Here is a 16,719-nt window from a genome sequence, read left to right as displayed (position 1 = left end):
GTTAATGGATCCAGCACTCGAGTCCGCTGAGATATGTCAGTTTTCCTTGTTTTTGGGCTTTTCTTGTTGCGTATTGCTCTTGGATTCCCTTGCCTTTGTTCGTGTTTGTTTTGTTCCTGCTTTGTTCTTGTTTTGTTCTTGTTCGTTGTTTTCTTTTTGTTTGTTTGGTTCGGTTTTGTTTTAGGCGGTCGGTTCGGCGTGCGATAAGTCTTGTACTTCAAAACAATATAAGTTTCTTCTTCTTCTGCATTCTACTCGCTCGCCTCTGGCTCGCGATAGGATTTCTTCCCCCCGAGATGGAGTTATACTGATTCTCGAATTGCTTCGGTCCCTGAACTTCCCTCGCTCGACACCCACCCTTCTTTGTTCGTTCGGTGCCCTCACGGGACGCGTCCACCGTTCACCCCTCGCCAAATCAGCGGCTACTCTCGAAAGCCGCCTTCGCCCCTCCTTACTTTCACTCATCGCACGAGTGATCCCACACGTCGGGTACGCACACTGTCAGTAATCTCCAGTCAGCGAGAACCTACTGCCAAAGCGCTCGACAGCCCGCGAAGTTAGCGACCTTTCGGTCGCGAAACTATCGTCAAATTTTTTACCCAAGGTCCCGTCACCTTACCCCTCTTTATCGGCCTTAACCAGGCCACCCATTTTTTAACCGAAGCGGCCCGCTCCCTTCACCCCAACCCAACCGGTCTCCGAGACCACCCCTCAACACAATACGGTCGGCACTTTCGATTGCGACCCCCATACAATACTGAGTCTCCGACTCACCACCCTTTTTGCATGTCCCCTCCAGAGGACACCACTTCAACTCCGACTCGGGCACAGTCTTTAGCCATTGCTCCTGGGACCGACGACCCCACCCACTCCTTACTTGACCAACTGGTCACCACTCCTCAATTCCTCGCTGCCTGACAACCAGATGCTCGAGGACCCACATTCGACACACCCCCCCTCGCTTTCACACCTGACGCTGTTGCGGTTGGCCTCTCCTGCCTTCGTGCGCGTGGTTTCCCAGTCCTGTTAAGGTTCGTCCACAGATATGACACCGGGAACGTTGGTAATGATACCGTTTCGGTTGAACGCCATGTATAGGGTTGTGCTCGCTAATGTAGTTGACGGAGAAGTCTGGGGTTCTTACTTATTTACTACGGGAAGGTTTCTTTGTTGTCGCTTAGATTCTGCTTACCTGTACCACTTGTTATTCGCGCCCTCTTCGTGCGCTGTTCTTATTTTTACTTATGTACATAGTTCTCGTAGCTGCGGTAGTTAGTTTTTGTATCTTGTTTTGTTTTCGGGTTAGTCGGCGGAGGTTGTAGTCGGGTAGTTAGGTGTGCGATAAGCTTCGGCTTCTAAGCAATATAAGTTTCTTCTTCTTCTTCTGCATTCTACTCGCTCGCCTCTGGCTCGTGATAGAATTTTTTCCCCCGAGATGGAGTTATTCTGATTCTCGAATTGCTTCGGACCCTGAACTCCCCTCGCTCGACACCCCCTTTTTTTGCTCGTTCAGTGCCCTCACGGGATGCGTCCACCGTTCACCCCTCGCCAAATCAGCGGCTACTCTCGAAAGCTGCCTTCGCCCCTCCTTACTTTCACTCATCGCACGAGTGATCCCACACGTCGGGTACGCACACTGTCAGTAATCTCTAGTCAGCGAGAACCTACTGCCAAAGCGCTCGACAGCCCGCGAAGTTAGCGACCCTTCGGTCGCGAAACTATCGTCAAATTTTTTACCCGAGGTCCCGTGACCTTACCCCTCTCTATCGGTCTTAACCAGGCAACCTATTCTTAACCGAGTTGGCCAGCTCCCCTCACCCCAACCCAACTGGTCTCCGAGACCACCCCTCAATACAACACGGTCGGCACTTTCGATTGCGACCCCCCATATATACTGAGTCTCAGACTCAACCTTTTTGCATGTCCCCTCCAGAGGACACCACTTTAAACACGACTCGAGCACAGTCTTTAGCCGTTGCTCCTGGGACCGACGACCCCACCCATTCTTACCTGACCTACCGGTCACCACTCCTCAATTTCTCGCTGCCTGACAACCAGATGCCCGAGGACCCACTCTTAACCACCCCCCTCGCTTCCACCCTGACGCTGTTGCGGTTGGCTTTTCCTGCCTTCGTGCGCATGGTTTCCCAGTCCTGTTAAGTTTCGTCCATAGATATGACACCAGGGAACGTTGGTAATGATATCGTTTCAGTTGAACACCATGTTTAGGATTGTGCTCGCTTATGTAGTTGACGGAGAAGTTTGGGGTTCATTCTTAACACGGGGAGGTTTCTTTGTTGTCGCTTAGATTCTGCTTACCTGTACCACTTGTTATTCGCGCCCTCTTTGTGCGCTGTTTCTCTTTTTTATGTACGTAGTTCTCGTAGCTGCGGTAGTTAGTTTTGTACTTTGTTTTTGTTTTTCGGGTTAGTCGGTGGAGGTTGTAGTCGGGTAGTTAGGTGTGCGATAAGCTTCGGCTTCTAAGCAATATAAGATTCTTCTTCTTCTTCTTCTGTATTCTACTCCACGAATATTATTCTTGTTCTACGCTACGTTATAAGGTTCAGTTTGGTTGTTCGATCAAACAGAGCCGCCCCATAGTCCATAGTCACGAAGATCTTCTACTACGTTCTCGTCTCGGTTGTATTCCTTGGCATCATAGTCCCTTACCTATAGACTCACGTTATATTATCCTCCAATGTATTCAAATTAATTGCTCTCACTTTACTCTGTTGGCCTCTCCACTTCATATTGTCCTATGCCCATGCACTGGTTATTTCTTCTACTTCCGCAACTGCAACAATGAATTCGAGGTACAAGTATTCGGGTTTGGGCATATTTGATCACAGGGAATGGTAGAGCAAGAGGCCAGCTTTTCAAAACGCCCAAAATTATCTAAATTAGACAGGAATTTATAATCCTATGAGCAAACGTAATGGTGGAGGAGAAATCTCATTGATAGTCCCTCCCACTGGAGCCAAATCAAGCGCCGGACCAAAAAAGGCTCCAGCTTAGTCCGTTGATGATGACTAAGCAGAACACAGAAAGACAGCCTCCTATTAGTAGCCTTCTGTAGTAACTATTACTAATTTTTGATTACCTCCGTTGTTATAAACCGTAGTTAGCAAGGCGATTCCCTTACTAAATGGCGCACGGTACAGGCCATGAATTTGACCACTTTCATCCATAGATAATTTATTAGAGCGTTTAAGCTCACTCGACCTTTTTTGCTAAAAAGAAAATATCAAGACAAAACATGCGGCCAGGCGACGGATCCCGACGAAACTAGAGTCTTAAAGGAAATATTGAAGCCATATCCTAGGCCTGTTGACCCTATGTCCGATCATAACTTCGTCGGCTTTAGTATCTCTCCGCCTGCATACTTTTTTCTTTTGACAAAAAAAAGAGGTAAGCTTAAACGCTCTATTAAATAATTATCTTATAGGGTTACACAACGAAGGATTTTGGTAAGATTCAGCCCTTGCGCAGCCGTTGCTTTGAGTACTTTCCCAACAAGGAATCGGAATCCAACATGTAAAGTAGTCTAATCATAATATATCACTCGCTCCCTGGATATCAATCATGCATGTTACTCCGTCGAAAGTAAGATCATCTCACGCTGGGAGAAGTAGTGATACAAAGTCTGCTCGCTGTAAGCAGCTGAGAATAAGTCAATAGTATGTACCTGGCCTCAGTTAACATCTTATATAATAGTTTGTCCGGACCACGCCCGTATAGTAAGTCTGAAGAATTTTGGGCGCTCTCTATTACAGTCCCAGCAACCTGCGCTAATAGTTTCAGTGAGAGGATTTAAGAGGCCCCGTTACCGCTTGAGGTCTCATATTAGTGGTCTATAAAGATATCTACTTATATCTGATTAGCCCTAAACACATCGTGGACAAGCCCGGACACAGTAATAGCAGCACGTAGTTATACTAGTTTGGACTCTTTAGGCATATATACGTCTACTTTAGCTGCGGCGAGGCTTCGTGGGCGAAGGGCCAGCACACTTACATGTATGTATAGACCCAGCAGACATCATATATTATATGTAGCATTGCGATTTCCTCAGTGTACCCGGTCAGGGGAATTTGACCAATTATATATAACCTTTACCATGTTCTCGCTATCAATGTGAATTAACTCTTCAATCCTACAGGTATTCCCATCTTCTGTTCTAATTTCTCCCATGGATTTTCTATGAAGCTCTTTGAAAAGAATGCTCCAGATGAAGATCCAGAACTAACGTCGCCATCATAATTACTGGATACTCGAGCTCGAGCTCCCTAAAAAAATTGACAATGTTATAAAAACGATTAATACTACCTGTAGTCACGGAAGAGGGGGAACCGCACCTGCCCATAGCTACGAGATGCTTTGTGTCGTTGCTGTTCTGACCCTCCAGCCTCATCGCAGACGCTCGTATCATCACCTGACAGGGGCGCCGGAGCCGCTTCCTTTGGAATTTCGACTCTTGGAGGGGATCCGGGAGGTCCCGAAGGCCCATGGTGTCGATGTTTGGGCCGCTTCGGTTGTTGGCCGAAAGATGTAAACCCCATAGCTTCCAATTGGGCGCTGGTTTCGATATCATTATCATTTTCGTCCTCCATCTCGATCGAGAGAGTTTGTGGATCTAGCTAGGGAGTTGAGTATCAGAGATTGAGGTTGAGATGGCTGGGGGTCGTGCTATCGCTTTTAGGAAACTCTCTTGGCACGTAAATCATTACATAATGTATCAAAATCTACTTCCTGTAAAAGCACCCTGCGATAACCTTGTTATATCAACCCGCATATACTCTACATGAACCCAAAATGCGGGATTTGGCGGAAATGCTGCTTGTGACCCGCTTGATTCTACAGCGGCTAATTCTACTCGTAAAGACTTTGAATAATCGTTCCGAGGGCCTGTGATTTCGAAGTCCACTGCTTCACGGACTCTTTCTTACGGAGCTATATCTACAGCCACTCTGCAAAAGTGTTCGTGATTTAGTTTTAATGTCAGTGCGCAGTGTGGCGCACCCGTGGAGTTGATGTTATTAATGTTGAGACTCAAAACAACGAAAAATAGATAATATAGTTCGTGACTGTATATAAAAGAAAGTAGGTCATTAATCACCTTCATCATTGATTTCGGGCGCCATTGGTCACTAGGAAAGTCTTCTATTGGGGGTTTTGATTGTCCGCCACGGTTACATATGAAGAAATGTCTCACTTGACGTACAGAGTGGGGAAAAGCTAATTCCAGTAGTCCAAGTACTGACATAGAGTAAGTTTATTTATTAGGACCAAAAATGGACAAACAAACCCATCCGCTATACCGCAAAAAACTCGAATAATACGTTATCTCCGCCCAGGAATTATCTCTTGAGTAATTGGTTGGGTAGCATCGAGCTTCATCAGCGGTTTCCAATAGAAGCAACTTTGATCTCACGGAGCCAACGAATTATTCGAGTTTTTACGGTACACTACTACAATAATAGGTTGATGGCCTCCATCCCCTATAGCTTTTTGCATCGTTCAAATTAGATAAATTTCATGGCTTAATCTTTGCAAACTCAAACACAGTATTCGTTGGATGCTTGTCAAGGTCTTGGGAGCATTGTATCCCTTCTTGAACGAATCAGAACCCTCGACCACCAGATCTGAAAATACGCGACTGAGCATGGTAGCTGCATGCGACGCATTGGCCACCCAGTGATCTTTCCTCTACAAGTCTCCTCTATCTCTAGAGTACATCATACCTGCATTACTTGTTTACCCTGCACCATTCTAGTTCTATTAGCTCTACGCCCACCTAGAACTCAAATTAAGCGTAGAATTAGGTTTCAAGGCTGGACCCAAATAATCTATTAGAACAGAATATTTACATAATTGTGGTCTAACTTGTTGCACACAAATTACATTGAACTCTCGACATTTTAGGCCTGATCACCCCAGGCAGGAAATAGATAACTCTCAGAATAGGTTTATATAGACTATAGCCTTTCAAGGCGATATTAGAGCAATATTTGTAGCACCTAATTATAATACCTACCCTAGAGTGACGTTAGTATGCAATACCTACTATTGCTGCCAACCATTCCTATTGAAAACAGAGCTAGGTCAGCACCTTATTAGCAAGTAAGCAGAAATTTAACTCTGATGAAGTGAGTACAACCACTGATAAAAGTAATATCATGCTCAGGGGCAACATTCCCTCATAGGCGTAAGAATATTTTACATAAGTCGGAAAAACGACCATACAATCCCTGGTACTCGCATCCTGATTTTCTGTTCATTGACTCCAGATACTTCTATAACCTATGCGATTAAAAGACAGAAATGCTTGCTCCGTACGCCCGACACCGGAAAGAAAAGAAACATTGAAAAGCTGAAATCCAGAACAAAGAAAAGTACTTGAAAACAGAGTGGATTGGAAGGAACTCCCTTGTGCGCCATTCCCCTTTGTTACCCTCTAATTGACTACACATAATGGTGGAGCTGTTATTGGGATGGGGGCGGTATGCGATCACGTGCCATGTTGTATTCAACGGGATATCTGTATAAACCCGTTCAGTATTACTCGCATGATTGCGTTTGGGAAACTTACTTCCGCTCTGTTTTCTGTTTCAGAACCCTAATTGTAGGATTTTTAGCAAGTGATAAAAGCGGGTTAGAGCAGAGACACCGGGATTCAGCGTACTTGACTTTTCGGTGAACATAATCAAGATCCGACTTAACTTCCTTCGCAATCTTCATGCCATCCAAGAATGCCCGTTTGGTTTCTGCTAACCGCGCCTGGGCTTCCTCTTGAAGTGCAATAAGTTCCCGCGTTTTACTATTAAGCATTCCCGAACTAGAAACGGAAGTTCAGCCACTTGATGAGATAGAATATTTTAAGTAGAGTATTCACGTTTGAGCTTGAACAGCTAAGCTGCGATCTAATTGCAACGGGTCAAATGCACCCGCTAATCGCTCAGTCAGAAGGGCGACCAGGTCAATCTCGGTATCATCGGTACTTTCACCGTCGGCACTCCCAGCGTATGAGGAGCTTGAGATAGAGGATGTACTCAGCGAGGGTGGACCTTGGCCGTAAGAATGTGGCGACGAAGGGGCGTAGTGGATTGGAGATGTATCGTTACCTGGCGGTGTGCTCGAAGAGGATGGAGGGTGTGGCAGATGCTTTGTGGGCGATACATGTTGGTGCGGCGATGGGTATGGGAGGGTATAACTTGGTGTTCTTGGGGGTTGATGATGCTGACGATGTTGGTTGAGGTCCGGCTTGCGTTCCATTTGATTTGAGAATCCGAATGATGTTGGGCGGTTCATGGCAGGTAAAGAGAGAAAGAGGGAGAACAAGATATTGTTGAGCGTAAATGTTCTCAGACCTCTTCGTGTGCTCGGTCTATTCTCATCCACCTATTCACCACCGTCTTTCACAACTCTTCTTTTGCTTCTACGCCGTATCACCCTTCGTGGTTTTGGAGGAGGGATCGTGACGAGAGATGTTGACGACGATCGGACCACCGAGGGAGTTCAGGTACAGATATTTGAGTATGTGTTGCACGAGAGCAGGTCGTGGGGAACGAACGCCAGTGCCGTCCGTTCAAGAGGTGTCGCTAAGAACAGCCAGCGCATTTTCCCTCTTTTATGACAATCCTTTCTTTTCCGTTTCTCGATTATTGATGCCGCACCTTTTCTCCTCGTCTCGGCTCTCCTGGGAAGCAGCCATGGGGGAAAAAAATAGTGGTGTTGGTAGGGGTTTGCTTGCTTTGGTTACAGTCGACATCGGGAGATACGTGAATTATGAGTTGGCAGTCAGTGTTTGCTCTACGTGCACATAAATACGTGTATATCCTCCTGTGTCGAGAGTCGGTAAATTTCAAGGATATGCTTCGTTGGATGGCATTTGTTTGCTTTTTCACTCCGGCTTACATTCACACTTACCAAAGGAGCCATAGTACCCTACAACTCAATAGTACATACCTACACATTTCCAGTAATCCCTTTTATCAATCTCACACAATTGTAGGTACTTGAGTGGTGTTTAAAATTCTTGTTTAGGCAGCTGTGTATGTGTGAGTAGATGTAAGTATTTATCTTCACACACCCTACACAATAACTCTGGGCTGTGAAGTGAACCTGTCCGCGGCGGATGCTGAGCTGCTACGTACTCGTTTACCACGGAAAGAACCAGAAAATACAGTTGCTCAGAGCAAGGATTATTTGTATGGAGTGGCGGTGATCTCTCATACAAATTATCCCTGTCTCTGTCACTTACATTTTCTGGTTCTTTTCGTGGTAAACGAGTACAAATGATCGACCTTCCCACCGTGTGCACAGTGTGGTCCCTGACGTACAGCAGTATGTACCCTACCTATGCTCTATTCCACTCTAGATCCGTTCAAACGACCATGTTTCCAGAAAACTGTCAACGCCGCCCTATCCTTGCGTCTGCATACATGTTTTAGTTGCATATTCTGGGAGTTTGGGACAGGAACGATACGGGGAAATCCTGGGGCTATGATGCAGCTACAGCCTCAGGTAGAATTATTGCGGAAATGTGGCGTTGGAGAATCGCTCTGTTCTCGGCGTGATCGTTGTCCCTGTTTTCCACAATAATTCTACCTGAGGCTGTACATGCTACATGCGCTGAGAAACGGGCATCACCTAGCGGATTAAGTGTTATGATAATTGAAATGCGTGGGTACTCTATTAGTACCCTAACCTTACCCCTCCCACCACCCATCACTTATGACTTGTCACCCACGACATTGTTGTGTCATACATATTTGGGAAACAGGTTCTCATGGGCTCTGCGTGTCGAATAAGTTAATGCCACACTACCTAGAGTACTGGCACGCAACAATAGACTACCAATCCATGTATATTTATGTTTTATCAAAAGATCTCATGTATGAACTCAAGGTCGATGCCTCGGGAAGCCTGCCACCCAAGTAACGGTAGAGAATTCCTATGCTTGTGAAAGGAAGGATATTGGAACCATCCGCGCCACATACTGGGGTTAAATATTTTTCTCGGAGCTCATGCCTAGCTTGGTCCATTTGTGCTCCCAATACCACACATGTACATGGGCCTTCCAACCTGTTCAATCTAAATTGGTTAAAAAGGCATATTCCATTACTTTATTACTATATGAACCAGTGATGGATTGAGTATGTCTTGTTCTCAGAAAATAGGCATTGGATGCAGCAACTAATGTGGTTTTCTTGTTTACTAATGCATAAAAACTGGGGATCTCGATTTTAGATCTGGGGACTACGAACGCGTGCTTCGCTCGGAAGCTTACTTCAATCACGCGAGTTCCCGATACCTCAATGATAATGTTCGCTCCTCACTGCGATTGGAGGATCAAAAGCTTATATTACACATGTGCAGTTACCTTGTGACCTACCATTCCGCTAATCACTAGAAACGTATTTTGATTCGCGAATAAAAAGGTAAAGCTCGGTATTCTTTAACGTATCACTTGGGTCTTTGACTTTATATCAGTCAATGATGGAAGCTGCTTTGGTAGTTTAAGTGACGCTACATGTAGCTAGAGCTTTCTTCACCATTTATCACTCGTCGTGTTGCTAGTCCATAACGGGTGAAGTTGCAACTCACAAGGGCCAATCGGAAATGAACCTTGAGTGAAGCTTCTATTATCAAAAATGCAAGCTTAGGAGAATAAGTGGCTGATAGTCAAAGTTTAGAGTAGCGAATAAAAGTTTTCCAAAAAAAAAAAAAGGAAAATTCGAAAAGGAAGAGTGTGGTAATGATATGAAAACATGAAAATGAACCCATCAGCCCCCATTAGGAATACAATTTTCCTGGTGAAATGTAGAAAACGAGAAACACCTACGACTCCGTGCACTGACCTTCAGGGAAGTTAAAAGCCGTGGATAATAGAAATATCGACGAATAAGTGGAAGAAAAAAGATGCCCTCGATGCTGCGCGTACGATCTTGCCCACCCACTTTATTGAACCCTCAATATTTCATTCTTTATCAGCCACTTGCTGAAATTGTTCGTCTTGAATAAAGGTTTCCAAAGCCAGAGCCACAGGTCTTACTGATACACCTCTCGCACCTCTTAAAACTGTTTCGCGGTATAACGAACATAAGAAACTGAAAAGAGGGGAGCTGAGAAGAAAATGATGAGAGGTAATTAAACCAATCCATCGTAGAGAGATAGTGCTGAGACAATTGTGGCGTCCTTTTGGCTTCCCTCACGGAATTCATCTAAGGTCAGGCTCCCGTTCTAGATAATGGGATTAGTGTGTTTCTTATGACCGGGGCTTTTTAAAGAAAGCCAACCTCGTCTTTGTCCATCATCTTGAATATCTTGGCGACTCTCTTTTGAGGTGTATCCTCATCCTCCGGAAGTTTCACCATGGAGCCAACCTAGATCCCGCGAAGAGAGATTTAGTTTTTGCCAATGAGCGAGGGCGTATCAAGCATGCATACCATTTTGTAAATGGCCTCAACAATTTGTAGCATTTCTTCGTAACTGATCTCGCCGTCGCCATCGATGTCATAAAGCTGGAATGCCCAATTGAGCTTATCTTCCAGTGAACCGCGTGAAGTAACACTCAAAGCGACAATAAATTCTTTAAAATCTATCGTGCCGGAACGATCGGCATCAAAGACATTGAAAACATAGTCTGCAAATGTCGTAGGATCTCCAAATGGGAAAAACTGCTTGTAAATCTTCTGGAACTCCGATTTGTTCAGGGAGCCGGACGGACAGTCTTTGAGAAATCCTATAGTAGGGAAATTATTAGTTAGCAGAAACTCGATCGAATTCATGTCTTTCCGCACTTAAGAAGGTAGGGTAGAGTTGAAAAGAGATGTGGGACATGAGATGCGCGAGCACAAGTTATAATGTGTTCGCTTTCTCGTTGTGTGATTGCCAAAACGTACCCTTGTACCACTGTTGAAGCTCCTTTCGCTCGAATAATGTCGCCTTTTGAAGCTCTGCAAGCTGCTCTTGCGTAAGCTTAGACTGACTACGTATGAACAAAAGTATCAGTCATGGCTTCAAGAGTTCCTATCGCGGAATTCATTGTGGAGTTACAGAGAGGTAGAAAATTCTAGCAACACACGTTTTACCCATGCCGAAATAAGGCGGTGTATGGTACCAGCTATAGGCTTAGAAGAACGGCAGATAGAATGAGATGGGTGGTGAGCGGTGACTTTATGAAACTGAACTGAAAACCTTTACCGATGAATGTTGGAGGATTCGAGGAGAGGATGAAGATGTTCTTTCGTAATTTCTTCACAAGCAAAGGGGAGCCAGGTACTGTTGTTGGATACAGATAAGCGCAGGGAGACAGAGGCGATAGAGGGGTATTGGAAGAGGGAAGGTGCAAGTTTTAGATGTGGTAATGGCGGATGGAGGTGGTTTAAGGAAGAGAGTGGTGTGTGGGAGACTGGGGTACAGGAGGGAGTTAGTGATGGGTGAGGGGGAGGGGTAATTGAATGGTGGTAACGGCAATTCCGCCGCCGTCACCGCGTTCATCACACTACCATGCTCTCCTCCCTACAAGCCACTGCTTCTACCACTTACACCACATGTATATCTGAGAGCGGTCATAGAGAAGGCTCGTATAAATACGCTCATTACGCACGTAGCCAGTTTATTGTACTCGATGGGCTACCTCACTTCCCTCTGCTCATCTTGATCTTTTACGATCATTCACATCAATACAAGTTCCTCTTGTGGTAGAGGATGAGGCATAGCTAAGGCCAGACTATCACATTAACGGTAGACGCTTTGTATGGGACGCTGAAATTAGCCAAGAAGTTTATTGGATCCAACCTTTCTGCCGTAACTGTTAATTGCTCAGCCCTGCGACATCTAGAATTACGACCGCAGATCTCCTGTATTTGAATGTAAGAGGACCTACACGTGATATAGATGTTGTATCCCTTGAAGAGTGGCTCTGTGTAATTACTATGTGTATTGTACCGAAATAATAATCTACCCAATTCTATGCGTACGTACTAAGTACACATGTAGTATCTGGGTGCAGGTATTGGGTTCCCCACATGGGACATGCCGCCCAATTTCAAGTACATACTAACCGTCTACTGCTGACTAAATGATAGTGTTCCCAAACCCCCCCCCCCCCCCAACAGCCTTTGTCGTTATCAACGCTCAGCAAGAAAATCTCCCGGATACACCTGAACCGCCGAACCCACAAGTTATGAACGCCATTGTTCAAAGGTCATTTGATAGTCTTGAAACATCCCTGGAGAGTTTGGTTGAATCCGTGTCATCGTACAACCCGTCTTCCCCAGCTGCTATAGCTGTTGTAAACGCCGATGATACTCTGACCGAGAGCCTTGAACAGTGTACGTCGCACATCGCACTGAACTGGACTAGTATCGGTTCCGTTGGCTAACGTCCGCTGTTCAGTGGATGAACACCAGCAGAATCACCAAAGAATTTTATCTCTTCGGGCGACCTCAGAAACACTGAATAAGCAGCTCACAGAGCTTCTTGAGACTCTATCAGAAGCACGGAAGGAGGTTCTCAATGTGCCCATGACCAAATTCCCACAATCCAATGGTATTTGACATTTATTTCTTCTTGGCTCCTACAAATAAAATCTCTAACCCCATAGTAAGAGGTGCCTTACGATGAACTCCTGACATATGCTCGCAAAATCTCGAAATATACACGTCCCCCGCAGTCATCAAGATACACGCAAACGGCATCAGCAGACCATGCATCTGGATCCGCCGATAACTCAAATAGCTCCATGAATAACAACAGCAACGGAGACACAGGACACGCAGACTCACAAGCCACTCGCGCTCTCCCTCTTGGTCTTTCGGAAGAAGATGTTACTGCTCTGGATCCATCCTCCCAGATGCCATTCACACCTTGGCCAAGTGAAGAAGTCATGAAGCGTGGGGCCCTTTCTCATATGGGGTATGAGGAGGAATTGCGCGCGAAGGGCCTGCCTATTCCGGATTTCTTTTCGAACCCAACCGTCAACGGACAGACCGCGAGCACAAATGTGGAACCTCCAAGAGATGCTCCAACTAGAGTAGAGACAGTGGCAGTACAATCTCAACATCACGAAAGACCGAAGGAAACGCAACCTCCTCCGGGACTCTCCTTGAGCCTCGATTTATATGACCCAGATGAAGATTGAGAGCTACGCTAGATTTGGTATACATGTATATAAACACCCAAGCCAAAACCTCTTACAGATATGAGGTTACTTCTTGAGACTCAGCACTTCACCTCTTTTAACGGTGTTTCTACCATTCCTACCATGCTCCACAAGGCTTCCGTTTGCAGTCAACACTTTGCAATCCCTTGCAGCCTTCCTCAACTCCTTTTTCCTCTTTTTGTTTTTTTGATAGGTGCTCTCGGAAGGATTGGTACCTCGCTGGTATTTAATGTGAATTTTATCGTAGATAGTTGAGCTCCGCTTGCTTAGAATGGCGGGAAAATAATTAAAGTCTTTCAGCTGTTCTGCTGACTTTGAGTTACTGCACGCCATCCTATTCTTTCAAAATTTAGTTTGTTAGTCAATGATAAAGTAGGTAGACATGCATATACTTCCTGCGCTCGCAGCTTGGGTACGGGATGGGTACGAGACTACGTGTAGAGTAGGGTTCGGTACGAGACTAGCATTCCATAACTGTGCCAAGATATTGAGTCAGCCATCTGTAGTTTACTAGCGCATATGTACTCGCGACAGGCATGAAGTACCCGAATATCCAGCTGCAAGTTTTTGGTGTATTTTTGACTTCTAATCCAATGGAAATTGCAGATTAGGACGTACATTTTCGGGTACTTGTTACCTGCTGCGAGTAACACCAATGATGTCTGCAAAGAAGGATTCTTGGCAAGGAGCTCGTTCTCAGCCTCATCTAATTACGAATTCGGAAAGCTGGGAGCATTCAACACCAAAGCCTGGTTCAATACAGTATCGTACTATAATTACATAGCTCACATCACCGTCCCGGGGATACAAGTCTATGTAAGGAAGTGCGTTCATCATTTTCTATCCACTTACTAGCATTCATTCTCCTGCGTCCTAGCTGTGCTCGTGTCCTTAGCACCTCGTGGCCTGGGCATTAGCTTACCTACCCCCACCACAACACCATCACCGACACTCCAGTGAGGCTCTGGTATAATAGCCACAACAATGTTTCTACCAAACCCCTTGATACCAGTGATCGGGGCAGTGTCCCTGTTTTCATCACTCTCTGCAGCATTTTACCTCCCAGGAGTCGCTCCTACAGACTACACCGAAGGAAGCACGGTTCCCCTAAACGTCAACCGTCTTACGCCAACTCTCTCACAGTCTGATCAGCAGCTCCGATCCGTCATCTCTTACGACTACTACCATACCGCTTTCAACTTCTGCAGACCCCCAAATGGTCCCAAGAAGGTTTCCGAGTCGCTTGGGTCCATCCTGTTTGGGGACCGTATTCTTGATTCGCCTTTCGATATTAAGATGGCCAAGAACGAAACTTGTAAACCACTTTGCGAGGTTAAAAAATTTGATCCGCGGAAAGCAAAATTTGTCAATAGGCGGATCTGGCAAAATTATAATATCAATTGGCTGATAGACGGATTGCCAGCAGCCACTTTGAATAGGGATGAGGTGGAGAATGTTGAGTTCTATTCTCAAGGTTTCCCGCTGGGTGATATCAAGAACCCCAAGTCTGACAATCCTATCGCTGAGTTTAACAATCACTACGACATCTTCATCGACTACCACGAACTGGCCTCACGCTCGACTAAGAAGTACCGTGTTGTGGGTGTTGTTGTCCAGCCCTCGTCCCGGAATTCTAAGCTTCGGGAAGGCGCTGGTGACTTTGGCGCAGACTGCTCTGATCTCTCGCCTGTGGTTCTGTCACAGGACCAGGAAACAGAGGTTTTATTCACTTATACTGTATACTGGAGGCATTCACCCACTGCTTGGGCCACAAGATGGGACAAATATCTTCATGTCTTTGACCCTCGTATTCATTGGTTTTCACTTGTCAATTCTGCCATTATCGTCATTTTTCTTACCGGAATGGTAGGAATGGTTCTTTTAAGAGCTTTGCGCAAGGACATCGCTCGTTACAATCAATTGGACTTGAATGAGGACGTACAAGATGATTCTGGGTGGAAATTGGTTCACGGAGATGTCTTCCGTCCCCCGAAGAATCCCATGCTTCTTTCGATATTCTTGGGATCTGGTGCACAGCTATTTTTCATGACTGGAGCGACTATTGTTTTTGCGCTTCTTGGATTTTTGTCGCCATCCAATCGTGGGTCCTTGGGGACAGTTATGATTCTTCTATATACGCTTTTCGGTTTCATCGGCGGTTATATCTCCGCCCGGACTTACAAGTCGTTTGGCGGCGAAGCGTGGAAGCGCAACATCATACTTACCCCCGTGTTCATCCCCGGGATTGTATTTGGCACATTTTTCCTCCTCAACTTTTTCTTGATCTTTGAAAACTCTTCCGGGGCCGTACCCTTGACCACCATGTTGGTGCTGGTCGGTATTTGGTTCATCCTTAGTGTACCATTAAGTTTCGGCGGAAGTTGGGTTGGATTCAGAGCTCCTGTGGGTCCAAGGTTCCCGTCCTCCAATAGAGTTTATGAGCTGATGTATTCTTGCACCAGGCATTCCAACCTCCTGTCCGTACCAATCAGATTCCACGACAGATCCCACAGCAATCCACATACTTAAAGCCGATTCCCAGCATGCTTTTAGTGGGAATTCTGCCATTTGGAGCCATCTTTGTTGAGCTATACTTCATCATGAATTCGATCTGGTTTCATAAAGTCTATTACATGTTTGGATTCCTATTCATTTGCTATGGAATCATGGTTTGTGACCCTTCATACAGTATTATTTCCTGACATATCCTAATAACAACGGAAATAGATTATTACTTGCTCCACAGTCACAATCCTGCTCATCTACTTCTTACTGTGCTCGGAGAACTACCACTGGCAATGGAGATCATTCTTCACTGCCGGTGCAAGTGCGATCTACATTTTCCTAAATGCTATCCTGTACTGGATATCAAAGTTGAGCTTGGGCGGTTTCACTAGCAACGTGTTGTACCTAGGATACAGCGCGTTGATCGGCTTCCTGTTCTTTATACTCACAGGATCAATTGGCTTCTTCTCAAGCTGGTTTTTCGTGAGGAAGATTTACGGAAGTATCAAGATTGATTAAATGTGACTGACGAGGGGGTAGTTTGAAGAATAGAAATTTTTGTAAGGGAAGTTGGACTTTGTTGTGTATTCTTGTTTTATAATTGCCGTCAGTCCCACTTACTTGTACGCTTGCTGGGGTTCTTTGAGTAATCTCCTGCTTGAATGAAGGGGATACCTGTTGATTTTAACTTTGGCTCAATTTCGAGTGCTTTGTGTACTTCCCTGGATTTGCCCGTTATCGGTTTGAACTTTTTCTGTGTAGATTTTCTCGCTTTATGGGGACCTTAGTATTATCATAGAGGTATTGACGTATGAATTGAAATGAATGAGATGTACACCCTATTTTATGTGATAGATTTCGTAGCAATCACACTCTCCTTTAATGTACTATTTGTAACGCATACGTTTGAGAATTTATTCATTACATATATGAAGTGTCGAGTACAGCACCACAAAACATACATGTACTTACCCGCGGAGGACAGCTTAGACAACTTGGACAAGACATCTAAAGATAGAAAGAAAGTGGTCAGAACACGCAAGTTG

At 45.3% G+C, this 16,719-nt stretch overlaps 5 protein-coding genes across 5 annotated transcripts; 2 read left to right on the top strand and 3 right to left on the bottom strand.

Moving 5' to 3' along the window:
• Positions 1-4,322: 4,322 nt before the first annotated feature.
• H6S33_004265 (uncharacterized protein) lies at positions 4,323-4,610 on the bottom strand (the record flags this gene model as incomplete). The annotated part of the gene is made up of 1 exon (XM_044835607.1): positions 4,323-4,610. One exon carries the CDS (start codon positions 4,608-4,610, stop codon positions 4,323-4,325), a length of 288 nt encoding a protein of 95 aa, XP_044691003.1.
• Positions 4,611-6,585: 1,975 nt separating this feature from the next.
• H6S33_004264 (uncharacterized protein) lies at positions 6,586-7,272 on the bottom strand (the record flags this gene model as incomplete). The annotated part of the gene is made up of 5 exons (XM_044835606.1): positions 6,586-6,616; positions 6,683-6,835; positions 6,893-6,947; positions 7,005-7,064; positions 7,122-7,272. 5 exons carry the CDS (start codon positions 7,270-7,272, stop codon positions 6,586-6,588), a joined length of 450 nt encoding a protein of 149 aa, XP_044691002.1.
• Positions 7,273-10,149: 2,877 nt separating this feature from the next.
• On the bottom strand, positions 10,150-11,097 carry H6S33_004263 (uncharacterized protein; the record flags this gene model as incomplete). The annotated part of the gene is made up of 5 exons (XM_044835605.1): positions 10,150-10,242; positions 10,299-10,385; positions 10,449-10,744; positions 10,905-10,990; positions 11,087-11,097. The coding sequence occupies 5 exons, from the start codon at positions 11,095-11,097 to the stop codon at positions 10,150-10,152; spliced, it is 573 nt and encodes a 190-aa protein (XP_044691001.1).
• A 1,093-nt stretch (positions 11,098-12,190) lies between these two features.
• On the top strand, positions 12,191-13,147 carry H6S33_004262 (uncharacterized protein; the record flags this gene model as incomplete). Its single annotated transcript, XM_044835604.1, has 3 exons — positions 12,191-12,338; positions 12,403-12,555; positions 12,615-13,147. 3 exons carry the CDS (start codon positions 12,191-12,193, stop codon positions 13,145-13,147), a joined length of 834 nt encoding a protein of 277 aa, XP_044691000.1.
• A 1,005-nt stretch (positions 13,148-14,152) lies between these two features.
• H6S33_004261 (uncharacterized protein) lies at positions 14,153-16,192 on the top strand (the record flags this gene model as incomplete). Its single annotated transcript, XM_044835603.1, has 3 exons — positions 14,153-15,571; positions 15,631-15,837; positions 15,896-16,192. 3 exons carry the CDS (start codon positions 14,153-14,155, stop codon positions 16,190-16,192), a joined length of 1,923 nt encoding a protein of 640 aa, XP_044690999.1.
• Between the last annotated feature and the right edge of the window lie 527 nt (positions 16,193-16,719).

This window comes from Morchella sextelata (assembly GCF_020137385.1).
Source record: "Morchella sextelata strain SCLS chromosome Unknown scls_17, whole genome shotgun sequence".
Taxonomy (NCBI): Eukaryota; Fungi; Ascomycota; class Pezizomycetes; order Pezizales; family Morchellaceae; genus Morchella; species Morchella sextelata.
Note: the sequence above shows the minus strand (reverse complement) of the source record. Positions and strands in the feature narration are given on the sequence as shown.